The sequence below is a fragment of the Rutilus rutilus genome (assembly GCF_951802725.1).
Source record: "Rutilus rutilus genome assembly, chromosome: 11".
NCBI classification, from domain to species: Eukaryota; Metazoa; Chordata; class Actinopteri; order Cypriniformes; family Leuciscidae; genus Rutilus; species Rutilus rutilus.
In genome coordinates, this window is record NC_140216.1 from 13924209 (window position 1) to 13943157 (window position 18949).

The 18949-nt window shown below is 37.7% G+C and overlaps 1 protein-coding gene across 3 annotated transcripts in view; it reads right to left on the bottom strand.

Annotated features, from left to right (window-relative positions):
• The window catches only part of thbs3b (thrombospondin 3b), a 38975-nt gene that overhangs the window by 19542 nt on the left and 484 nt on the right, over positions 1–18949 (bottom strand). The window contains exons 2-7 of one of the 3 annotated variants that reach the window (XM_084422782.1): positions 12237–12306; positions 11886–11965; positions 10345–10437; positions 9108–9290; positions 6549–6625; positions 6294–6451 (exon numbers count right to left, since the gene is read on the bottom strand). In XM_084422782.1, coding sequence (XP_084278908.1) covers positions 6294–6451; positions 6549–6625; positions 9108–9290; positions 10345–10437; positions 11886–11965; positions 12237–12306 — 661 coding nt within the window. Of the gene's footprint in view, positions 1–69; positions 378–6293; positions 6452–6548; positions 6626–9107; positions 9291–10344; positions 10438–11885; positions 11966–12236; positions 12307–18949 lie in introns of those variants that run through there. The other 2 variants (XM_084422780.1, XM_084422781.1) reach the window with 2 other exon arrangements.

The following is an 18949-nucleotide window of genomic DNA, read 5'->3' on the forward strand; positions in this document are numbered from 1 at the left end:
GTCTAAGAAAACCCCCACACAAATTAGTGTTTCTATTAGGCTACATTTTAAGATGTCTAAAAAACCCACCTTTAATTTCCGACGATTCGGAGAAGTGGCCAAACGCAACATATAGGACAAGCAGGTTTGACACAATTTTCCTCAACTCCATCCTCTTAAAAAAAGTCCAGCAAATATTGTTTAATAAAACGATTCGAATATATTCCAGTTTAAAGTCCTGTTTCCCAAAGACACGAACAGCTCAAAGCGCCCAAGATCTTCATAACATCACATAAACCCGCTGACCGGAGAGTCGCTGTGACCTGAACGGCCCGGGGTTCAAAGTGTCTGAGCGGGTGCCGGGTGAGTCTGACTCTGCGGGTCCTCTGAGACTCTGCGGCGCTCAACACTTTCTATCCCAAATGAGAAACAGAAGTTGAGCTGTAGGACGGCAGGGGGAGAGATAACGAGCCTTGTCAATCAACTTACAAGTATTTATTGCGGGTCTCTCCCGCTGCGACTTAAGCTTACCGCACTGAGCTCGTCTCAGACTATTGCATTTCATCCCATCTCATCGTGCAAATGAAAATCTATGAAAGTTTTTGTTTCGGTGAACTAAAAATAGATATTTGAGTTTGGGTTCAACAATACATAAAGCATAGATAGACGACAGAGTGCAAATTAAAGCTACGACAACGGTTTGATAATTTTGAGGGCGGAATTCAAAGCTCACTGTCTTCGCTTGTCTTAATTTAGAGAAGAAAAAAACAAAAAAACAACAACCTTGTTTAGTTATGATAAATGACATAAGTGTTTTTTTCAATGTTTTTGCTACAAGTGTCTAGCTTTGGCACTGGCAGCCGGAAATAGCGGAAAGCGCTAGTTAATAGGCTACTTCCGCGAGCGTTTGTTTGGTGCTTTTACCAAAAAAAGAAGAAGAAGAAAACACACACACAACAACTTTGGCTAGCCTACACGTTGATTTTGTATTATATATATATATATATATAGGCCTATATATACTTTTTTTTTTAGACACACAAATATGTACGTTAGATATAAGGGCTCAATGCAAACGGTACAAAGGGCCCAGAAAACCAACCAAAACCACTGCATTTTAAGATCCACAACAAACCTTTTATCTTCGGGTATGGGCCGGAGGCAAATGTATCTTGTCACATGTAAAATGAGAGAATCATTTGTATAACAAAACTAAGTCACATCTGAACAAATTATGCTCAGCTAACTTTTTTCATGATGGATGTAGGCTACTATGATTATGAACATCATAAGCTACTGCTTGAAATGTTATCTTTTGTTAAAACACACGCCACGTGCGTTTACACAACAATGATGTACTAAAAATGGAAAGGTTGTGTTTTTCATGTGGCAATGCTGTCGAAAAAAAAGAAACCACGCCTATTGACTGAACACATGATACGAATGCGCATGACGTCATATTTTTTACGATTTCGTGTTTTTGTAGCAACGATAACGATAACGTTTTCAAAAACTTGCACTTTGAAACCTGTTTTCAAATGTTTGCGCTTTCAGGACCCTAAAAACACTGTTGTTGTGTAAACGCTAAAACAGATAAAAAGTTTTCTTTTTTTAAGTTTCTATGGATTATAACTTTATGATCATGTCAAAAATAGTTTCAAACGCAAACCCTATGGCACTCTTTGCAATTGATTGGTTTAACCAAACTGGGATTTGAAACACTCACATTACATTTAAAACACAAACACCTCAAATTCCATGGGAAGTAGGAGGCAGAAATTTTCAACTAAATCTTTGACTTGATGCTAAACAGCAGCATAATTGAAACAATACTACTGAAAGAATTTTGATCAAGATATGTCTGAAGATCATAAAACAAATGATAAAGTTAAGCACATGCAAGCTGTGTAAACAACCATCTACATTCTATGTTAATCTCAACCGATGATGACTTAATACTTAATGCTGAAAGAATTCAAAAAACAAAAATAAAAAACGCCCTTAAAACTGTCTACTATTAAACGCTGCTTCAAAGTACACTTATGTTGATTTTTTTTATTATTATTTATGGACCAGCATTATACAGAAAATGCATAGCAGCCTGTATTTGTTTTAAACAAAACATTGTGTCATTAAATGTGGAATCCTTTCATGATTACACAGTTGCACAAGTTACTGACAGTAAAATACTTTTGTAGGAACTTTGAGAAGGTTTAACCCTGTGAGGTACAGCGTAGGTCTGGCCTCAGAGCAACAAAACGGATGAGCCCACTGTGCTTTGGGTTTCCGGTGAGACTGGGATGGAGAAGACCAGCTGTATAATGGCCACAGACTCCAACTTAACTGCAGTGTTTGGCATGAAATAATAAAGTTCTCGTCAGCAGTTCTCTGGGGAGCTCTAAAATCTGGCTGATTTATTAAGCTTAGCATCTTGAGTGGTCAAAGAGCTCCAAGATGGTTGGTTTAAGATAAGAAGTCTCTGACAAGCTGACTCTGCAATGTGTTGGAAATGTTAATAGTTTGACAGTATGTTTAGTCTGCAGGACAGCATATTAGGTCACTGCACCATATAAATGTAAGATTTAGAGCGTAAAAAAAGTGATGAAGCATTGCAATGCAGCTGTTAATGTTAACAACCTTTCTTCTGTATATCTAATTTCAGAGCTGGTAACAGTCGGTTTCCACGATGATGTATGATGTACAGTGTACAAGCATACAGATTGCTACGTTGTACAGTTAAAAAGGAGCATAGACCGATTTGCTCATATTAATGTGTTTAAAACTCACCAATACACCGATAACTCCAAAAAATCAGTTTATTGAATTAACCCGTTGTCCCGGTTAACATGCAAACCAATAACCCTGTAATGCAAGTAAACCACGTTTACAAGATTTTATTCAAAAATCAGGTTATTCCCCGGTAAACTTAATCATTAGTGTATCTGACTATGAGGGCCCTATCATACACCAGACGCAATGCAGCGCCAGGCAAGACGCAAGTGTTTTTTGCTAGTTTCAGCCCGACGCAGTTATCATTTTCACGTCCTGCGCCACGTTGTTTAAATAGCAAATGTATTTGCGCCCATTTGTGCGCCCATGGGCGTGCTGGTCTGAAAACGAGGTGTGTTCAGGCGCTTTTTTTGGCACGTTGCTATTTTGAGGCAACTGAAATAGACTGCGCCATTGACCAAATGAAACCTGGTCTAAAATCAATAGCGCAATGTTTTTTTATTTAAAGAGCGCGTTAGTAATATGCGCCTATAGGCGGGTGCACAACGCACGTACACTTTGTCCCGTAGATGGTCAGTTTGCGCGCTTTAAGTTCACGCATGAGCAGATCTGTTTCCTCGCGTGAGAAACGTTCAGTTTTTCCGCTTGCAAATTCCGCCATGTAAATAACGAATCCGCCATGGCGCGAGCGCAAATGGCTTTTAAAGGGAAAGGGAGATGAGACTCTGATTGGTTTATTGCACGTTACGCCCAAAACACACCCATTACTCATTAAGAGAATAGGGACAACCTAGTCTCAGCCTCAGACGTCCCGCCCACGGACCATGGCTGAACGTCTGATGTATATGGCACACTTTTCTGGAAACACTTCAGGAGTTTCGAAGTCGCGATCTGATTGGTTGAATTCTACAGGATGTCCGGGAGACGTGTGTGTCGCGTTCTTTTTCGGTCCACCTGGAAACAAATGCTGTGACGCCAAAACCCCTTGTGGAAGAAGAAAGCCGTTGTGTTTACAACCGTGACAATGAGCGCTTATCAGGATCAACTAAACGCTGGATTTTCAAAAGTATGTGAAGTTCACGGCTCCATTGTTGCAGTAAACTTGCACAACGTTCTTGAATGAATAATTTATTAGATGCACGCCGGCCTGTTATTGTAGGGACATCAACATTATATTGTCACGCCCCTAAACATGACGCGGAACAAAACGAACCGTGATTGGTTGCGTTACATGTCAGTCAAACGTCCTCTTGGGTAGACCTTGGCCAAGAAAAGCTACGATAGAGTCCAGACCTTCTGCCGTCAGTGTGAAGGTCTGGCTACGCGAGACTAGGGACAACCCTTTTACACCATGCGCACCAACCATTTTTCCTGTCGTTAAAACTAGCAAAAGTGGATTCGGACACGCTCTTGCGCCATGCACTTTAGACCATGCGCTTAGATCGTTAAAATAGGGCCCCGCGTATTCCATTTGTTATGTGAGATGTGATGCTTAATAAATAAGCAGTATTTTTACAGTACCATTTCTACTTCGACTGCATGGGATGAGAACACATTTTTATAATTTCTTGGAAAAAGAAAGAGTCTAGTTTAGTGATGCTTTTCCTTCTCCCCTATTATGAATCGCTCGCTCTGTCTGGATGTGCTTAAATCCGCAGTAAGAACACTTTCCAGTAACATATCACATATATGCACTTCAATAGGCCGACAGAACCAGGTTAATGTTTACATGGCCAGGCGAAATCAGGATATGGGGTAAAAATCTAGCAGTCTCGATCAGTTTATGCTAAAGCCGTTTATAACCTTACTCCGATAAAGGAAAACTTAACATAATCGGGTTAAGATCATACATGTAAACGTGCTGAATATTTCCCAGGTTGAGAGTTTTTTGAAGTGGCATGTTTACGTGAATGCAGACCAGGAGATAAAACTGTGAGATATCTTTTAATGACCTAAAAAACAAGTTAAAATTCCTGCCTGTGTGAGACCTGACAAAATTACAGACCACTGAAGAATCACAAGTATAACAATTATATTAACAATAATTAAAATAAAAGGAAAAGCACCAATATAGGGCTCGCTTGAGGCTACATCAAGTGAGCGATTCTGGCAGAGCACACTCGTGCATGATGTAAAAAGAACTGAGGTAATAGTATGTGCAGCTCTGCTCTCAATGGCTGGTGAGCTAGAATGTGCACTACTTGTCCCTGGTGGCACCCATCCCACTTTTCCTTTTGCATTTAGTCCTCGTCTTCTTCATCCTCGTCATCATGGCTAGAGTTGTTCAGCTGTGGCCGCTCACGCTTGATCTTAACAATCCCAGTGAAGATGGCGTAACCCAGCATGGCTCCCACAGCGAACAAAACAGAAAGAATCTGGTTACGGCGCTTGTGGGGCTCATTGTCGAAGTCGCCGCTATGAGGTTGAACATGAATCTTGTGACCTGGTGCCTCTGAAAAGGGGGGGAAGGTGAAGTTTAATTAAGTCAGTTTCAGCAAAAATGGGTTATTTGAGTCCTCTATAACTGGACCAAACTCAGACCCCTTTAAATGGACCAAAAAGTGACCCCCAGTTCTCTGCATTTACACTATCAGCGATCATAAAAGGAGGCTCAGATCTAATTTTACTTCATTTAGTTTACATTAGATTTACATCAATGTTTTTAGAACCTTATTAAAATAAGTTAAAATATTCATTGATTAGTAATAATAATAATAATAATAAAGCATTACATTAAATTAACTTTTTGGGTATTATTATTTATATAATATTCATACTAATAATAATAATAATAATAATAATAATTTAAATTAACCTTAAATGATTAAGTTTTAATATCATCATCATTATTATTATTATGATTATGAATAATAATACTTATTAAATTAAGGAAAGGTTTTTCGTAATATTATTCATATAATATTCATATGATAATTAATAATAATAATAATAATAATAATTTGTATTATTAATTATATTATCATCATTATTATTATTATTATTATTATTATCAGTAGTAGTAGTAGTAGTATTGTTGTAATTAATAATACTTATTAAATTAATATAACATACATAATGTTTATATTAGGCCTACTACTACTGATAATTTTTTTTTTTTAATTTATAAGGTTAATTTAAATTAATAATAATAAAATGTATTAATAATCGTGTAAGTATTATATAATTAATAATAATAAAAAAAATATATAATTAATAATACCAAAAACTTTCCTTAATTTAATATTCATATGATTATTATTAATAATAATAATTTGTATTATTATTAACTTAACCTTTTACATTAAATTATTAATTATTGTTGTTATTGTTAATACTTATTACATAAATATAATATACATAATATTTGTATTATGCCTACTACTAGTCCTCCTACCACTACTACTATAATGCATTATTAATCATTTAATTTAAACATTAAATTAAATAATAATTGAATATTTTTGGTATTATTATTTGTATTAGCTTCATAATATTTATTAACTACTACTACTACTACTAATAAAAATAATGATACTACTACCAAGATCAAAATCTTAAACAAAATATAATACAGCAATATCCACCTCGTGCATCAGAGGGGAAGTAGAGTTCTAGGATGTTGGAGCAGTACTGCTGCAGGTTGTTCAGAGAGTTGAGGTGCTGCTGAAGCTTTCCATTAGGCAGTTTGATCTTCAACAGAGGAGCCAGGTGTGCAAACACATACGCATCCAGCGACGAGGGACTGGAAGCACATGAAACATCATGGTCACATACGCACGTTCTCACACAAACACATACATACACAAATTATGCAATTACACACAATTGGTGTTGCTTACGAGTCTCCAAAGAAGAATTTTTGTGAGCCCAGTCTCTGCGATAGGAGGGTCATACATTCAAATGCGTCACGATAAAGCTACAGAGCAGAAACACAAACACAAAGATTAAGTTGATCAATCAAAACTGCTGCCAATTCTTTTTTGCTCATAACTCAAAATTAATCACACTCTTTCCAAAGCCTTCCTCTAAACCCAACAAAGCAGTGATAACATGAAGACATGTTGCCATGGCAATGAGTCATCTGACCCAATTCTTTCTATGTTGTGTAAACATATGACGGAGATCCTGCAGAATGGTCCAGGACTCAGGAGTGTCTTTGAAACAAATGTAGACCACCAAGAGACTGTCAAAAACAAAGCCCACATATAGAAATTCTCATGGTTTGAATGTAGCAGCTTATATTGAGATGAGGTAAAATAATTTCTTCCCCCTGGTTTCACAGACAAGGCTTAAGCATAGTCTCAGACTAAAATGCATGTTTGAGCTGTTTTAACTGAAAGCAACTTGCACTGTCATATCTTAAATTATGTCAGTGCCATTGTTTTGTCTCGAGATAGACACCAGTAATGTTTATAAAAGCCACTTACATGTCCTAATTAAAACGAAGGCCTAATCCTGGCTTGATCTAAGCCCTGTCTGTGAAACCAGGCCTTAAAGGGGTGGTTCAGAATTTTGGACATCGGACCTCATTTACAAGTTAGCCTGTTTGTTATTTATCAGTGGAGACAGTTTTCAAAAAATGTTCACCCAGTCCTTCCAGTTGCATAGTTCGCCGGTGCTAGGCTAGCGCGAGTCAACGGTATCTGCTAGCCTGCCATTAAAAACAGTTTTACCCACTCCACAGTACACCAAAAGCAAATAAATTATAACGCCAGACTACCGATGTAAATGTCTGTTGAGAGAATAATGTTAAAAATCAAACTACCCTTTCATCGCATTGCAATAGTTATACTTTGTTCCCTGTATTTATTAGCACAGTCTACAACAGCGGCGAAGTGATATTAAGTTACCTAGGCAACCGAGAGAGCCGGTCCACATGACAATCACGCAAGTGTATTTACCTGCCGCTGACACTCATCACTACAGCAGAAGCAGAGTATATTTCACGAAGAAATCAACAAGACATAGGACTATGGCCACGTTTGAACGCCATGGCAATGTTTTGGACTTTGGAGACGATGCAGGCGAGGAATGTGTGTTATTCAACGAACCGTAACTTACATGTATGAGCCGGAATACACAGACGAACACAGAGGGCAGAAATAGAAAGAATGTCTGTCTGTAGAGACAACAGCAGCTGGAGATGCCGTAGAGAACCGGGACAGAACATCGGGAGACCGGTGGTGCCAGTGCAGAAAATGTATAGCTACATATAAGTTAGCTAGCTAGACGTCCCGACTGTAGTGCGCTTCTGTTCTGTGTTTACTTTTCGGCACAGTACCAAGTTACTAACCGGAGCAAAGTAAAATTCCGCCGCTGCTGAGAAACTAGTTCCTGTAAATGTAATGCGATCATTGAGATGCAAGAGTAGTTTGATTTCTAACATTATTCTCTCAACAGACATTTACATCGGTAGTCTGGCGTTATACTTTATTTGCTTTTGGTGTACTGTGGAGTGGGTAAAACTGTTTTTAATGGGAGGCTAACAGATACCGTTGACTCGCGCTAGCCTAGCACTGGCGAACTATGCAACTGGAAGGACTGGGTGAACATTTTTGAAAACTGTCTCCACTGATAAATAACACACAGGCTAACTTGTAAATGAGGTCCGATGTCCAAAATTCTGAACCACCCCTTTAATGACATGAATTTGGATGAGATTTTACTTTAGCAGATTACACCTTTATTGTATCGATTAGCGTTAAACTACACTTAAATAGTGAAAGCTTTTTAGAAAGGTTGTCTAACCTGTTACAGTCACCTAAAACAACGCTTAAATTGCTTTCAGAAAGCTCAGAGAGCTTTCTGTCCCTCCATTTATGACCTACGAGACTACTCATTTCAAGCCCCAGAAAGGTAGTAAAGACATAATTAAAGTAATCCATATGACTCCAGTGGTTTAACCTCAATTTTATGAAGCAACGCGAGTGCTTTGTTTGCGAAAAACCTAATTTACAAAATATTAATGCACGTTCACGCAACAACGTCTGCTCTCAGGTCAACACAACCCGCATATGTCATGGTGCTCTCATCAACACGCTTTAGAGATAATTTTATGATGGCTTTACTACCTTTCAGGGGCTTGAAAGTGGTAGTTGCATAGGCTATCAATGGTAAAATAACAGTAAAATACCTTTATTTGTGTTCCGAAGATGAACGAAAGTCTTATGGGTTTGGAATGACATGAAGGTGAGTAATTAATGACTGAATTTTCATTTTTGAGTGAACTAACCCATTAATTAAAATTGTACTTGATCCCAAACTTTAGAACAATAGCGTACATTGTATGTTTTTTCATGTCATATATTTCTTCAAAGCATTCAATTTCAATTTTAAATCATTGAAGGAGAACATTGTGACAGAACTAAAATCTTCAGCGTTTGTTCCTCCCATCTCACCTCTTTCTCCAGCTGTTCACCGGGCTCCAGGACCGCGTCTCCCCTCACGAGTCTCAACTTCTCCAGCTGCTGGCTGTGCATGCGGTTGGGTAGCAGGAAGTTGAGAGGGAAGGGGATGTTTTCTGCATACCAGCCCCGTGTAACATCCACATAGTTTTTCGAATCTATCCACAGTGTGTAGACCTACCCAGACAGAATGGTTCAGAGACATATGAAGTTTCTCAGAACTCCAATTAAGTTCCACTAAGACTGTTAATGTCTCCGTCTTACAGTTTTAAAGAGGAAAACAGGATGTGCGGCACATCAGTAAACATGACGGATGTCCGAGGGGGACAGTGAAAGATCAAACATCAGCATCACAAACTGTGTCATCATGCAGAGAGTACAAATGACTGTACAAAGAGAAATAGCTTTGCAATGAACAGAAAATATTGGATACAATATAAGGGCTTTGAATATGTTTTGTCCAGACAGAGGTCTCTGTTTTAGGGAGTTTTCAGATTTGCTTGGTTCCGAAACAGGAGTTCAAATAGTTACAATGTTGCAATTTCTTCTTGGTTTGGTTTGCTATCTCAAGGCAGCATTTCTAAACAGACCGAAATTTGTTTATACAAGTAACCTGTCCTCTCATTGGTCAGAGTGCACCTGACAAACTTATCCATTTCATCTCCTGGACTCCCAATCTTGCGAAGTGAATCTCAAACTTTTATGCATGTATTGTTGACAAAGTTTTTGTTAGCCTACGCACGACACTGTTCCACAGAGCAATTAAAGCACATCTCTTTGAGACGCTTGCTAAACACCTTGTAAACTTCCACGCGTTTTGGACAGTTGTTCATCCGACCAAATTTAAATTAGGCTTTTCACTGCTGCTTTTTATGCAACTTACGTAGTTACTCGTAAATAATTTGTGATACAGCCTGGTTCGTTGGTCCGTTGGGTCTTTCCACAAGCTAACCACTCCAGTTTTAGTTTTTTTAAGTGGGCCGAGACCACGGCTGCGTTTCTCAAAAGCATCATAAGCCAAAGTTGATAGTAGAACCATTGCCACCAATGCTCTCTACGATCAACTTAGCTCACGACACTTTCGATAAACGCAGCCTATCTCAGACTGATTTCTTCTGTGCGGATGTGGCCATGTTCATATATGCCTAAACGAACTGAACTAAGGGTGAAAACGCGCCAGGTTCACTAACAGGTGTGAAAACGCCCTAGTCTTTTGCTGCTCACTCCTCACCAGTGCAGGTAGCAGTTTCTCCTCCAGTAGAGAGACAAAGGCAAGCGTATCGGCACCCTCCTTTGCTGAAAGGTCATAGTCTGCATTGTACTTCTGAAACAAGAGACAGACAATTATTTAACTGCAACTTTCAAAAGCACTCATCACATTTGGATTGCATTCTGTTCTTCATCTACTGTAAGGGTGAAATCAGCAGTGACTAACAATCAAAGCAGCAGCTGCAGTATGCCAGCAGTTGTTAATGTGAATGTAAGCAGTGAATGTAACTGACCATGATGTGTTTAGACATCTCTGAATGTCTACCACATTGCCAAAAATAACTCTCTCAATGATTAATGGATATAATAAGGAAAGGTTAAGCAATAAAATTAGTCAATTTCCAGAGTTCTTTCCTGGGAGCAACTCGGACATGCTGTGCATGCTCTTAGTTCACCTCTAACAAGCCATAAACGCTCATGCCATACCCACCGCATTTAAAACACAAACCGGAAGCTGTTATTGGGAAACAGCTCTCAATCTCATGACAGCTACAACAACCAATATGACCAACATCGTACTCTTTTAAAATGTCCAGCAAATATTCCATTAGGATTGTACAATAATAATTTTACTGCGATTTCTGGGTGGATTTAGATTTTGTCAGGTAACAATCTTTTGAATTTTATTTATTATTAGCATACAGATATTCAATGGTGTAAAAAATCAGTTGGTGTTATATTATGAAATAAGACCGTCAGTGGATCGACTTATTCTAGGTTTTTCTCTACATAAACTAGCAGTAATGAATTATGCAGTATCATTTGAGATTAGTAAATGTTTTTCTCCAATGCTCACCAAGGATGAATATAAATTATTACAATTTTAAATAACAGTTCCCTATTTGAATATACTGTAAAATGTCATATTTTTGTGATGGCAAAGCTGAATTTTAAGCCGCCATTATTCCAGTTTAGTGTCATATGATTCTTCAAAAAGTATTCAATATGCTGATTTGCTGCTTAAGAAACATGTCTTATTATTAATATTGGAAACAATTGTGCTGCTAAATATTGTTGTGGAAAATGACTTTTTATTTCTTCATAAAGTTCAATAGAACAAAAAAAAAATTGAAATAGAAATATTTATGTTTAAATATCTTTAATATTTTAAATATCTTTACTATCATTAACAACTTCCTTTTAAAAGAGCTTCAGAACAGCTGTCTTTACATCACTCAACACCCTTTCACAATCTACTTAGCATCTGCTCATAAACTGGTTTAAGGAAAATCCTTCACCTGTTTTCTGAGGATGCAGATCTTGATTTAGATGCTGAGAAGCTTTAGAGTCTAATCCTCACCTGTTGAGAGTGTGTGTGTGTGTGTGTGTGTGTGTGTGTGTGTGTGTGTGTGTGTGTGTGTGTGTGTGTGTGTGTGTGTGTGTGTGTGTGTGTGTGTGTGTGTGTGTGTGTGTGTGTGTGTGTGTGAGAGAAAGAGAGAGAGAGAGAGTTCATCTTGCCCCCAAAGGTTGTTAGCCTCTGAGGGTTGAGGGGGGGTTGTTCACCTGTTTTCGGAGATGAATGATGATCTTACTGGGTTGGGAGATGCTTCCTTCTTCCCTAGTCTTCAGAGCAGGCAGAGTACCTGTTGGAGGAGGAAACAACTCGCATGTTAACCCCTGCAGCAGAACATTTTAGAAAAATTTAACACGTGTATTCAAATCAAACACACTCCACGCAGGGTTCAAGAAGTCAGTGGAGGCTTGACACATTGACCTATGACCTGTTGAACTCAGCTCATTACACCCTCTTTCAGTTTGGGTCACTCTAAGGTTCCCTCATACAAGCTGTCATTCAGTCTTCAGTCCTTGGCAGTAGCTCACTTTTACAGCTTGATGTATCAGATGACCACTCACCTGTAGGACTTCTCCATGGGTTGGTGATTTTGTGAACTTTGAGAGGAGCTCCAGCAAACTTGGCATAGGCCTAAAGAGAAAAAAAGAAAGAGAAAACATGGAATAAACTCAGTTGTTTATTCCCAAGATACAAAAAAATAATAATGTAGCGCAACAGTTGAGTTCTGAAAGTAAAATCCCAATAATTTATCCACAGAGGAATAGTTTTTCATATAAACACGAGTAGTTCTTACAAAGTATGACAACCATTTGTAAAGTATCTGGACCTTGGAGAAGCAATCAAACATTGTTAAAATTGTTCATATAAACATACAAGATGCTATAGCTATAATAATAACATTATAGGCTATATATGAACATGGTTTTTAGTCAAAGTTTTTATTTTTAAAAATTACTTTTTGGCCCAAAAAAAAAAGTCTATTCTTTATCTTCCTTTTAATGTCAGGAATGTTGTATCACCCTAAAAAAAATTATCTTCACTTTAAAAAAATAATTTTATGTATGAATCAGTGCTATTTTAGGATCATTGAGATACTATAATCGTTTTTCATTGAGATAACTATAAAGTTAAACACAATGAAAATGAGAGAAAATGAGATGTTGCCTTGACAACTAGTTGAAAATAAGTTGAATTCTGTTTAATTATATTTGATCTCAGATAATGTTTATTTCATTTCAATTACACAGTTTTTTAATGGTTTTAGTTTACTACAATAACCTTGGTGTGTGAATTGCATTTTTAATGTATAGAGCATAAAATGAAAGTCATGACATTGACCCTAATATAATATGAATTATGGCACAGGTGGAACGCTGTAATGACCATTCAGCATCTAAGACTAGAGCCATGCTTTTTAATCAAGAAAAAATATATATACTTGGGAAAAAAAAAGTTAAATAAATTTATAATAAAAATAAAAAGTCTGTCATTACTCCTCAAAGGAGTTAAAATTTCACACGGATGAGTAATAGTAGGGCTGGATCATCATAGCATTGCTACACTGCTATTGAGACATTTCTGTGGGGGCTCAACGGGTAAGTCACTAATTGTGCCGTCCAAAAATGTGCTGACTTGAGTTAGTGCCTGGGAGGGTTTTATGTTTGCCAACGGGGAGATCAAATTCTGGACTCACTCCAAGTCCAGATAGTAAACAACATTTTGCAGTCAGCTCTGTATTAAATTGAACATGAAGACGCCAATCACAGCTCTCACACTTAGTGGAATTTATGAAAGTCACTGAACGTAGACGAAGGTAAGTAGGAAAGATCAGATGAGAGAGACCTGATGTAGTCTCTTTCATTTCCAACCCATCACGAATGTACTACTAAAGAACATCAAACAACAGCGCTGCCGCTCTGTAAATTCCAGTGTGGTTTGCGGCTCTTGACTGCTGTGCTGAGAAGGCATTTAACAGGAAAATAATTCATAGAGTTATGTTTTCTTTGTTTATGGAAAACTAACAGAGTGAGTATAATAGCATGTTTGTAACAGAAATGAATCATGTATCCAAAATACAAGATGAGATCATGGGACACAGTCAAAATTTAAAGCAGTAATAATAGACAGGCTCACATTAATACAACATCTTTAAGATTACGAGTTGAATGGCTGCAAGCACAGCTGGTAACCTGAGAAGTGCCCTGAGAAACGTCTGGATGCAGTTAAAGTAATGCTTATGTTTTTCAATCTCACACACAAGCCAGCTGCACCACCTATCCATGTGCTACTGGTCTTAAAACCTTCATTCATGTTTTTCTAACATCGACTGCACATTTATGTTGCGGTCTGAGCAGCTCGAAAGGGTGCTTTTGAGATCGTCTAGCCTACTCTCTAAATAAGTTCTTCTTTTAACTACTTAACGGACGTTAAAAAAAAAGATGTTCTATTCAGTATCAATGTGTGAACTCATTTTAAGTTTTCAAGTCTGTCTGTGTGTATCAATAATTTTTAATAAAAAATGTTTTTAATGTCTTATGCCTATATTTAATTTTTAGTCATTTTGGTACATCAAGTCAAACTGTTGCCTTGGCAAGATTTTTTTTTTTTTTTTTTTTTATGTGGTGTTTAGAGGGTTATGCTATAAAAACAGTTATAATAGTCTGGCATAGCCAGGGAAAGATGCATTTTTGTATATTCAAAAACAGCTGGATGGAGTGCAACGGAATAGAACAGAATGCAGCGGTCTCGAAGCATGTTTTACAGTTTTATTGGTAGTCAACTAATGTGACCCATCCCTGCAAAAGACTTGTCAATAACCTATCATATGAATTTGACACTATTTTAAGTTTTGGTGAATTGGTGGTGAATTCCTATAATCTCATTTGTACGCTTCCGTACAAACTGCTTATATCCGACTGAGGGTTAGGTTTTGGGGTGGACCTTCATGCTTATTTTTTTAAACATAGAAGTTAGCCTATGTTTTCTCATGAGATTGGGTTGGACTTGTTCAGGCCAATAAAAAAAGACCCTATTTCACTGGAAAATATTATTTATCTTAACTAGACAGTTAAGTGTTCCTGTAGCTCAAACAGTAGAGCATGGCACTATTAATGCCAATATCATGGGTTTGATTCCCAGGAAATGCATGAACTAATGAAAAAAAGCATAGGCTATATTCAATGCAATACAAAACGCTTATGATAAAAACGTCTGACAAATGCATAAATTAATGTGTCAAACTTCAGAAAATAAGAAAAAGCAGTACCAGCGCAATTGACTGAACTCACCCCTGCTTTAAATCTAAATCCAGATGATTTTTTGGCCTTTTTTACACATTGTTTTATCTAACCAATTGAACCAAAGCAATTTTGTGATAGTGATCCACCCACATTTTTCAATAAATATAGCTCCCATTCCCAGCATCTGCTTACATAGCTTTAATCTACTCAACATAAGAGCAGCTGGAGACTTGAGCCTCTGTGATGACTTTTCTGTAGACATAGAAACCATAAACCACCCGTTCTCCATGAGAATGTTTAGGCTAGACAAAAGAGGAAAGTCGGCACCTCTGCTGCCTATATCATTTCTACCACAGAGCAAAAAAATTCATGTTTTTCAGAAACTATGACTAATGAAGACCAAAAAAACAAAGTGAAACTTTTCACACTAAAAATAGTTATCCCTGGGTTATTCTAAACCCCAGGTAACCGGAATCCTGGGTTATCTTCCTTCATGTTTCTCATTGCTCACTGTACATTCCTAAACCCTGGGTTAACATTCTTATTTCAAATAAGTTATTTGCATATTTGCAGTGTCACTGATCGGACAAACGCTGTACGTGATACGTACAGTGAGGAAAATAAGTATTTGAACACCCTGCTATTTTGCAAGTTCTCCCACTTGGAAATCATGGAGGGGGCTGAAATTGTCATCGTAGGTGCATGTCCACTGTGAGAGACATAGCCTAATCAAAAAAAAAAATCCAGAAATCACAATATATGATTTTTTTAACTATTTATTTGTATGATACAGCTGCAAATAAGTATTTGAACACCTGTCTATCAGCTAGAATTCTGACCCTCAAAGACCTGTTAGTCTGCCTTTAAAATGTCCACCTCCACTCCATTTATTATCCTAAATTAGATGCACCTGTTTGAGGTCGTTAGCTGCATAAAGACACCTGTCCACCCCATACAATCAGTAAGAATCCAACTACTAACATGGCCAAGACCAAAGAGCTGTCCAAAGACACTAGAGACAAAACTGTACACCTCCACAAGGCTGGAAAGGGCTACGGGGAAATTGCCAAGCAGCTTGGTGAAAAAAGGTCCACTGTTGGAGCAATCATTAGAAAATGGAAGAAGCTAAACATGACTGTCAATCTCCCTCGGACTGGGGCTCCATGCAAGATCTCACCTCGTGGGGTCTCAATGATCCTAAGAAAGGTGAGAAATCAGCCCAGAACTACACGGGAGGAGCTGGTCAATGACCTGAAAAGAGCTGGGACCACCGTTTCCAAGGTTACTGTTGGTAATACACTAAGACGTCATGGTTTGAAATCATGCATGGCACGGAAGGTTCCCCTGCTTAAACCAGCACATGTCAAGGCCCGTCTTAAGTTTGCCAATGACCATTTGGATGATCCAGAGGAGTCATGGGAGAAAGTCATGTGGTCAGATGAGACCAAAATAGAACTTTTTGGTCATAATTCCACTAAACGTGTTTGGAGGAAGAAGAATGATGAGTACCATCCCAAGAACACCATCCCTACTGTGAAGCATGGGGGTGGTAGCATCATGCTTTGGGGGTGTTTTTCTGCACATGGGACAGGGCGACTGCACTGTATTAAGGAGAGGATGACCGGGGCCATGTATTGCGAGATTTGGGGAACAACCTCCTTCCCTCAGTTAGAGCATTGAAGATGGGTCGAGGCTGGGTCTTCCAACATGACAATGACCCGAAGCACACAGCCAGGATAACCAAGGAGTGGCTCTGTAAGAAGCATATCAAGGTTCTGGCGTGGCCTAGCCAGTCTCCAGACCTAAACCCAATAGAGAATCTTTGGAGGGAGCTCAAACTCCGTGTTTCTCAGCGACAGCCCAGAAACCTGACTGATCTAGAGAAGATCTGTGTGGAGGAGTGGGCCAAAATCCCTCCTGCAGTGTGTGCAAACCTGGTGAAAAACTACAGGAAACGTTTGACCTCTGTAATTGCAAACAAAGGCTACTGTACCAAATATTAACATTGATTTTCTCAGGTGTTCAAATACTTATTTGCAGCTGTATCATACAAATAAATAGTTAAAAAATCATATATTGTGATTTCTGGATTTTTTTTTTTAGATTATGTCTCTCACAGTGGACATGCACCTACGATGACAATTTCAGACCCCTCCATGATTTCTAAGTGGGAGAACTTGCAAAATAGCAGGGTGTTCAAATACTTATTTTCCTCACTGTAAATGTTTACAAAAAGGCTCTACCATTGCATATCCTAATATAATATATGACTGACTGTATCAAGTTTATCCTCAATGGACTTTTCAGACTATAAGGGTAAAGGCCCATTCACACCAAGAAAGATATTACTATAACGATAACTATAATAATGTATACAACACACGATACTGTTCCGTTTATTCTAATAAATGATTATTCTGCCGCTTTAAATGCCCGAGCTCTTTAAAGAATGATTGATTCCCACAGGATGTCAATCTTTTTATTGTATCAGCTAGAAAAAAATATTCTAAAAGTGATTCCAACAATATCATTTCTCTGTGCCGTTATCGTAAAAGTTGTGGTATGGACTCTGCTATTCTTTTATATTTAGAACGATCTTTAGAACTATATTTTTATGGTTATGGTACAGCGGCATGATTAATTCCTTATTAACATTGATTTGCCATTCAAATCTGTGTTGGTGCTGCTGCTGACCCAGAGAGAGCTGTTGTCAGGTATAAAACAGCTTCACAAACAGTTTTTTCAACCACACACTATCATTATTTCTGTGTTACAATAATTCAAATAATCTCAGAAGTACTGGGATAAAAGTTTGGATATAAAACAGTGATGTCTAACAATAGCCATAAAAAAAATAAAAAAAAATAAAAAAAAGAGTAGCCTAAAATCACCTTTTGAAAGTAACTTGATGCTTCAAATAAAGATTGTATCATTACATTAATTGTTACACCAGTATGTGCACCAAGTGACTGTTAGAAAAATGCATTTGTCAATTAATCATTCATTTGTTCAATTGTTTGTAGATCTGTTCAAAAATGCTGATTCTTCAATAATGAAAAAAGAGGTCTTCATGAGCAAGTCATTGAATCAATCATTCACCTTTTTTTTTTTTTTTTTTTTTTTTATAGACTGCAACAATTAACATTTTGTCAGAACCTCTAGTAAATTGCATGTTATTGAGTTGTCTATTCAGAATCTTGGGAGAATCTCTATTTAAAAACAATTGTGATCCTCAATTTATCCAGAATCAAGCAGCTCTACATTATAGGATTATAGGACAGTATACAGGGCGGAAATATGCTAATACGGGACAGTTCGTCAGCGGCTGTGGGCGGAGCCTGTGCAATATGACATCATATTGCTCAGAAAATCCAAACGGCTTAATTATTGAGAGTGTTTAGGCTTTAGACAGGGGTTTAGGCTTTTATACTGTCTTTCTTACTTACTGTCGTGACTGACTACATTTGTGCCATTACCTGATTTGTATAATTCCCTAGTTACATAAAAGCAATCGATTCATAGTGAAACACTCATTGAAGTTATTTCAAAGTTGCACGGTCAAAAAGAAACTCAGACTGAATAAATAGCTGGATCACTGCATGTCCATTCATGTTGAAAAGTTTCAGGTTTTTTTTGTTTTTGTCATTGTCGAGAAACATAAGAACCTCTCGATTACACTGTTTGTTTTTGTGTTAGGGGAGTTTGGATATCTACACTTCACTCCCTAGCATACACAAACTGTTGGTTGTTTAGACAGCTGTGGCGGACAGGCAGATAATCCTGTCTTTCTCTACTGTCATCCACAATGAGTAGTATACACAAACAAAGACAAGTGATAATAGACACACATGGCCACTTCACACTATTATTGATGTCTTTGTTCTTTCTAATAAAACAATGGAAGTTGTACAGTAGATCTGAAAACCCAGCATCTCTGATTTAAAGGGAGGGCTGTAACTTTAGGAAAAAATACATCTCATTAAATGATGCTTCAATTTTTATTTTTTTTTTTCTGTCATTTACTCACCCTTTAG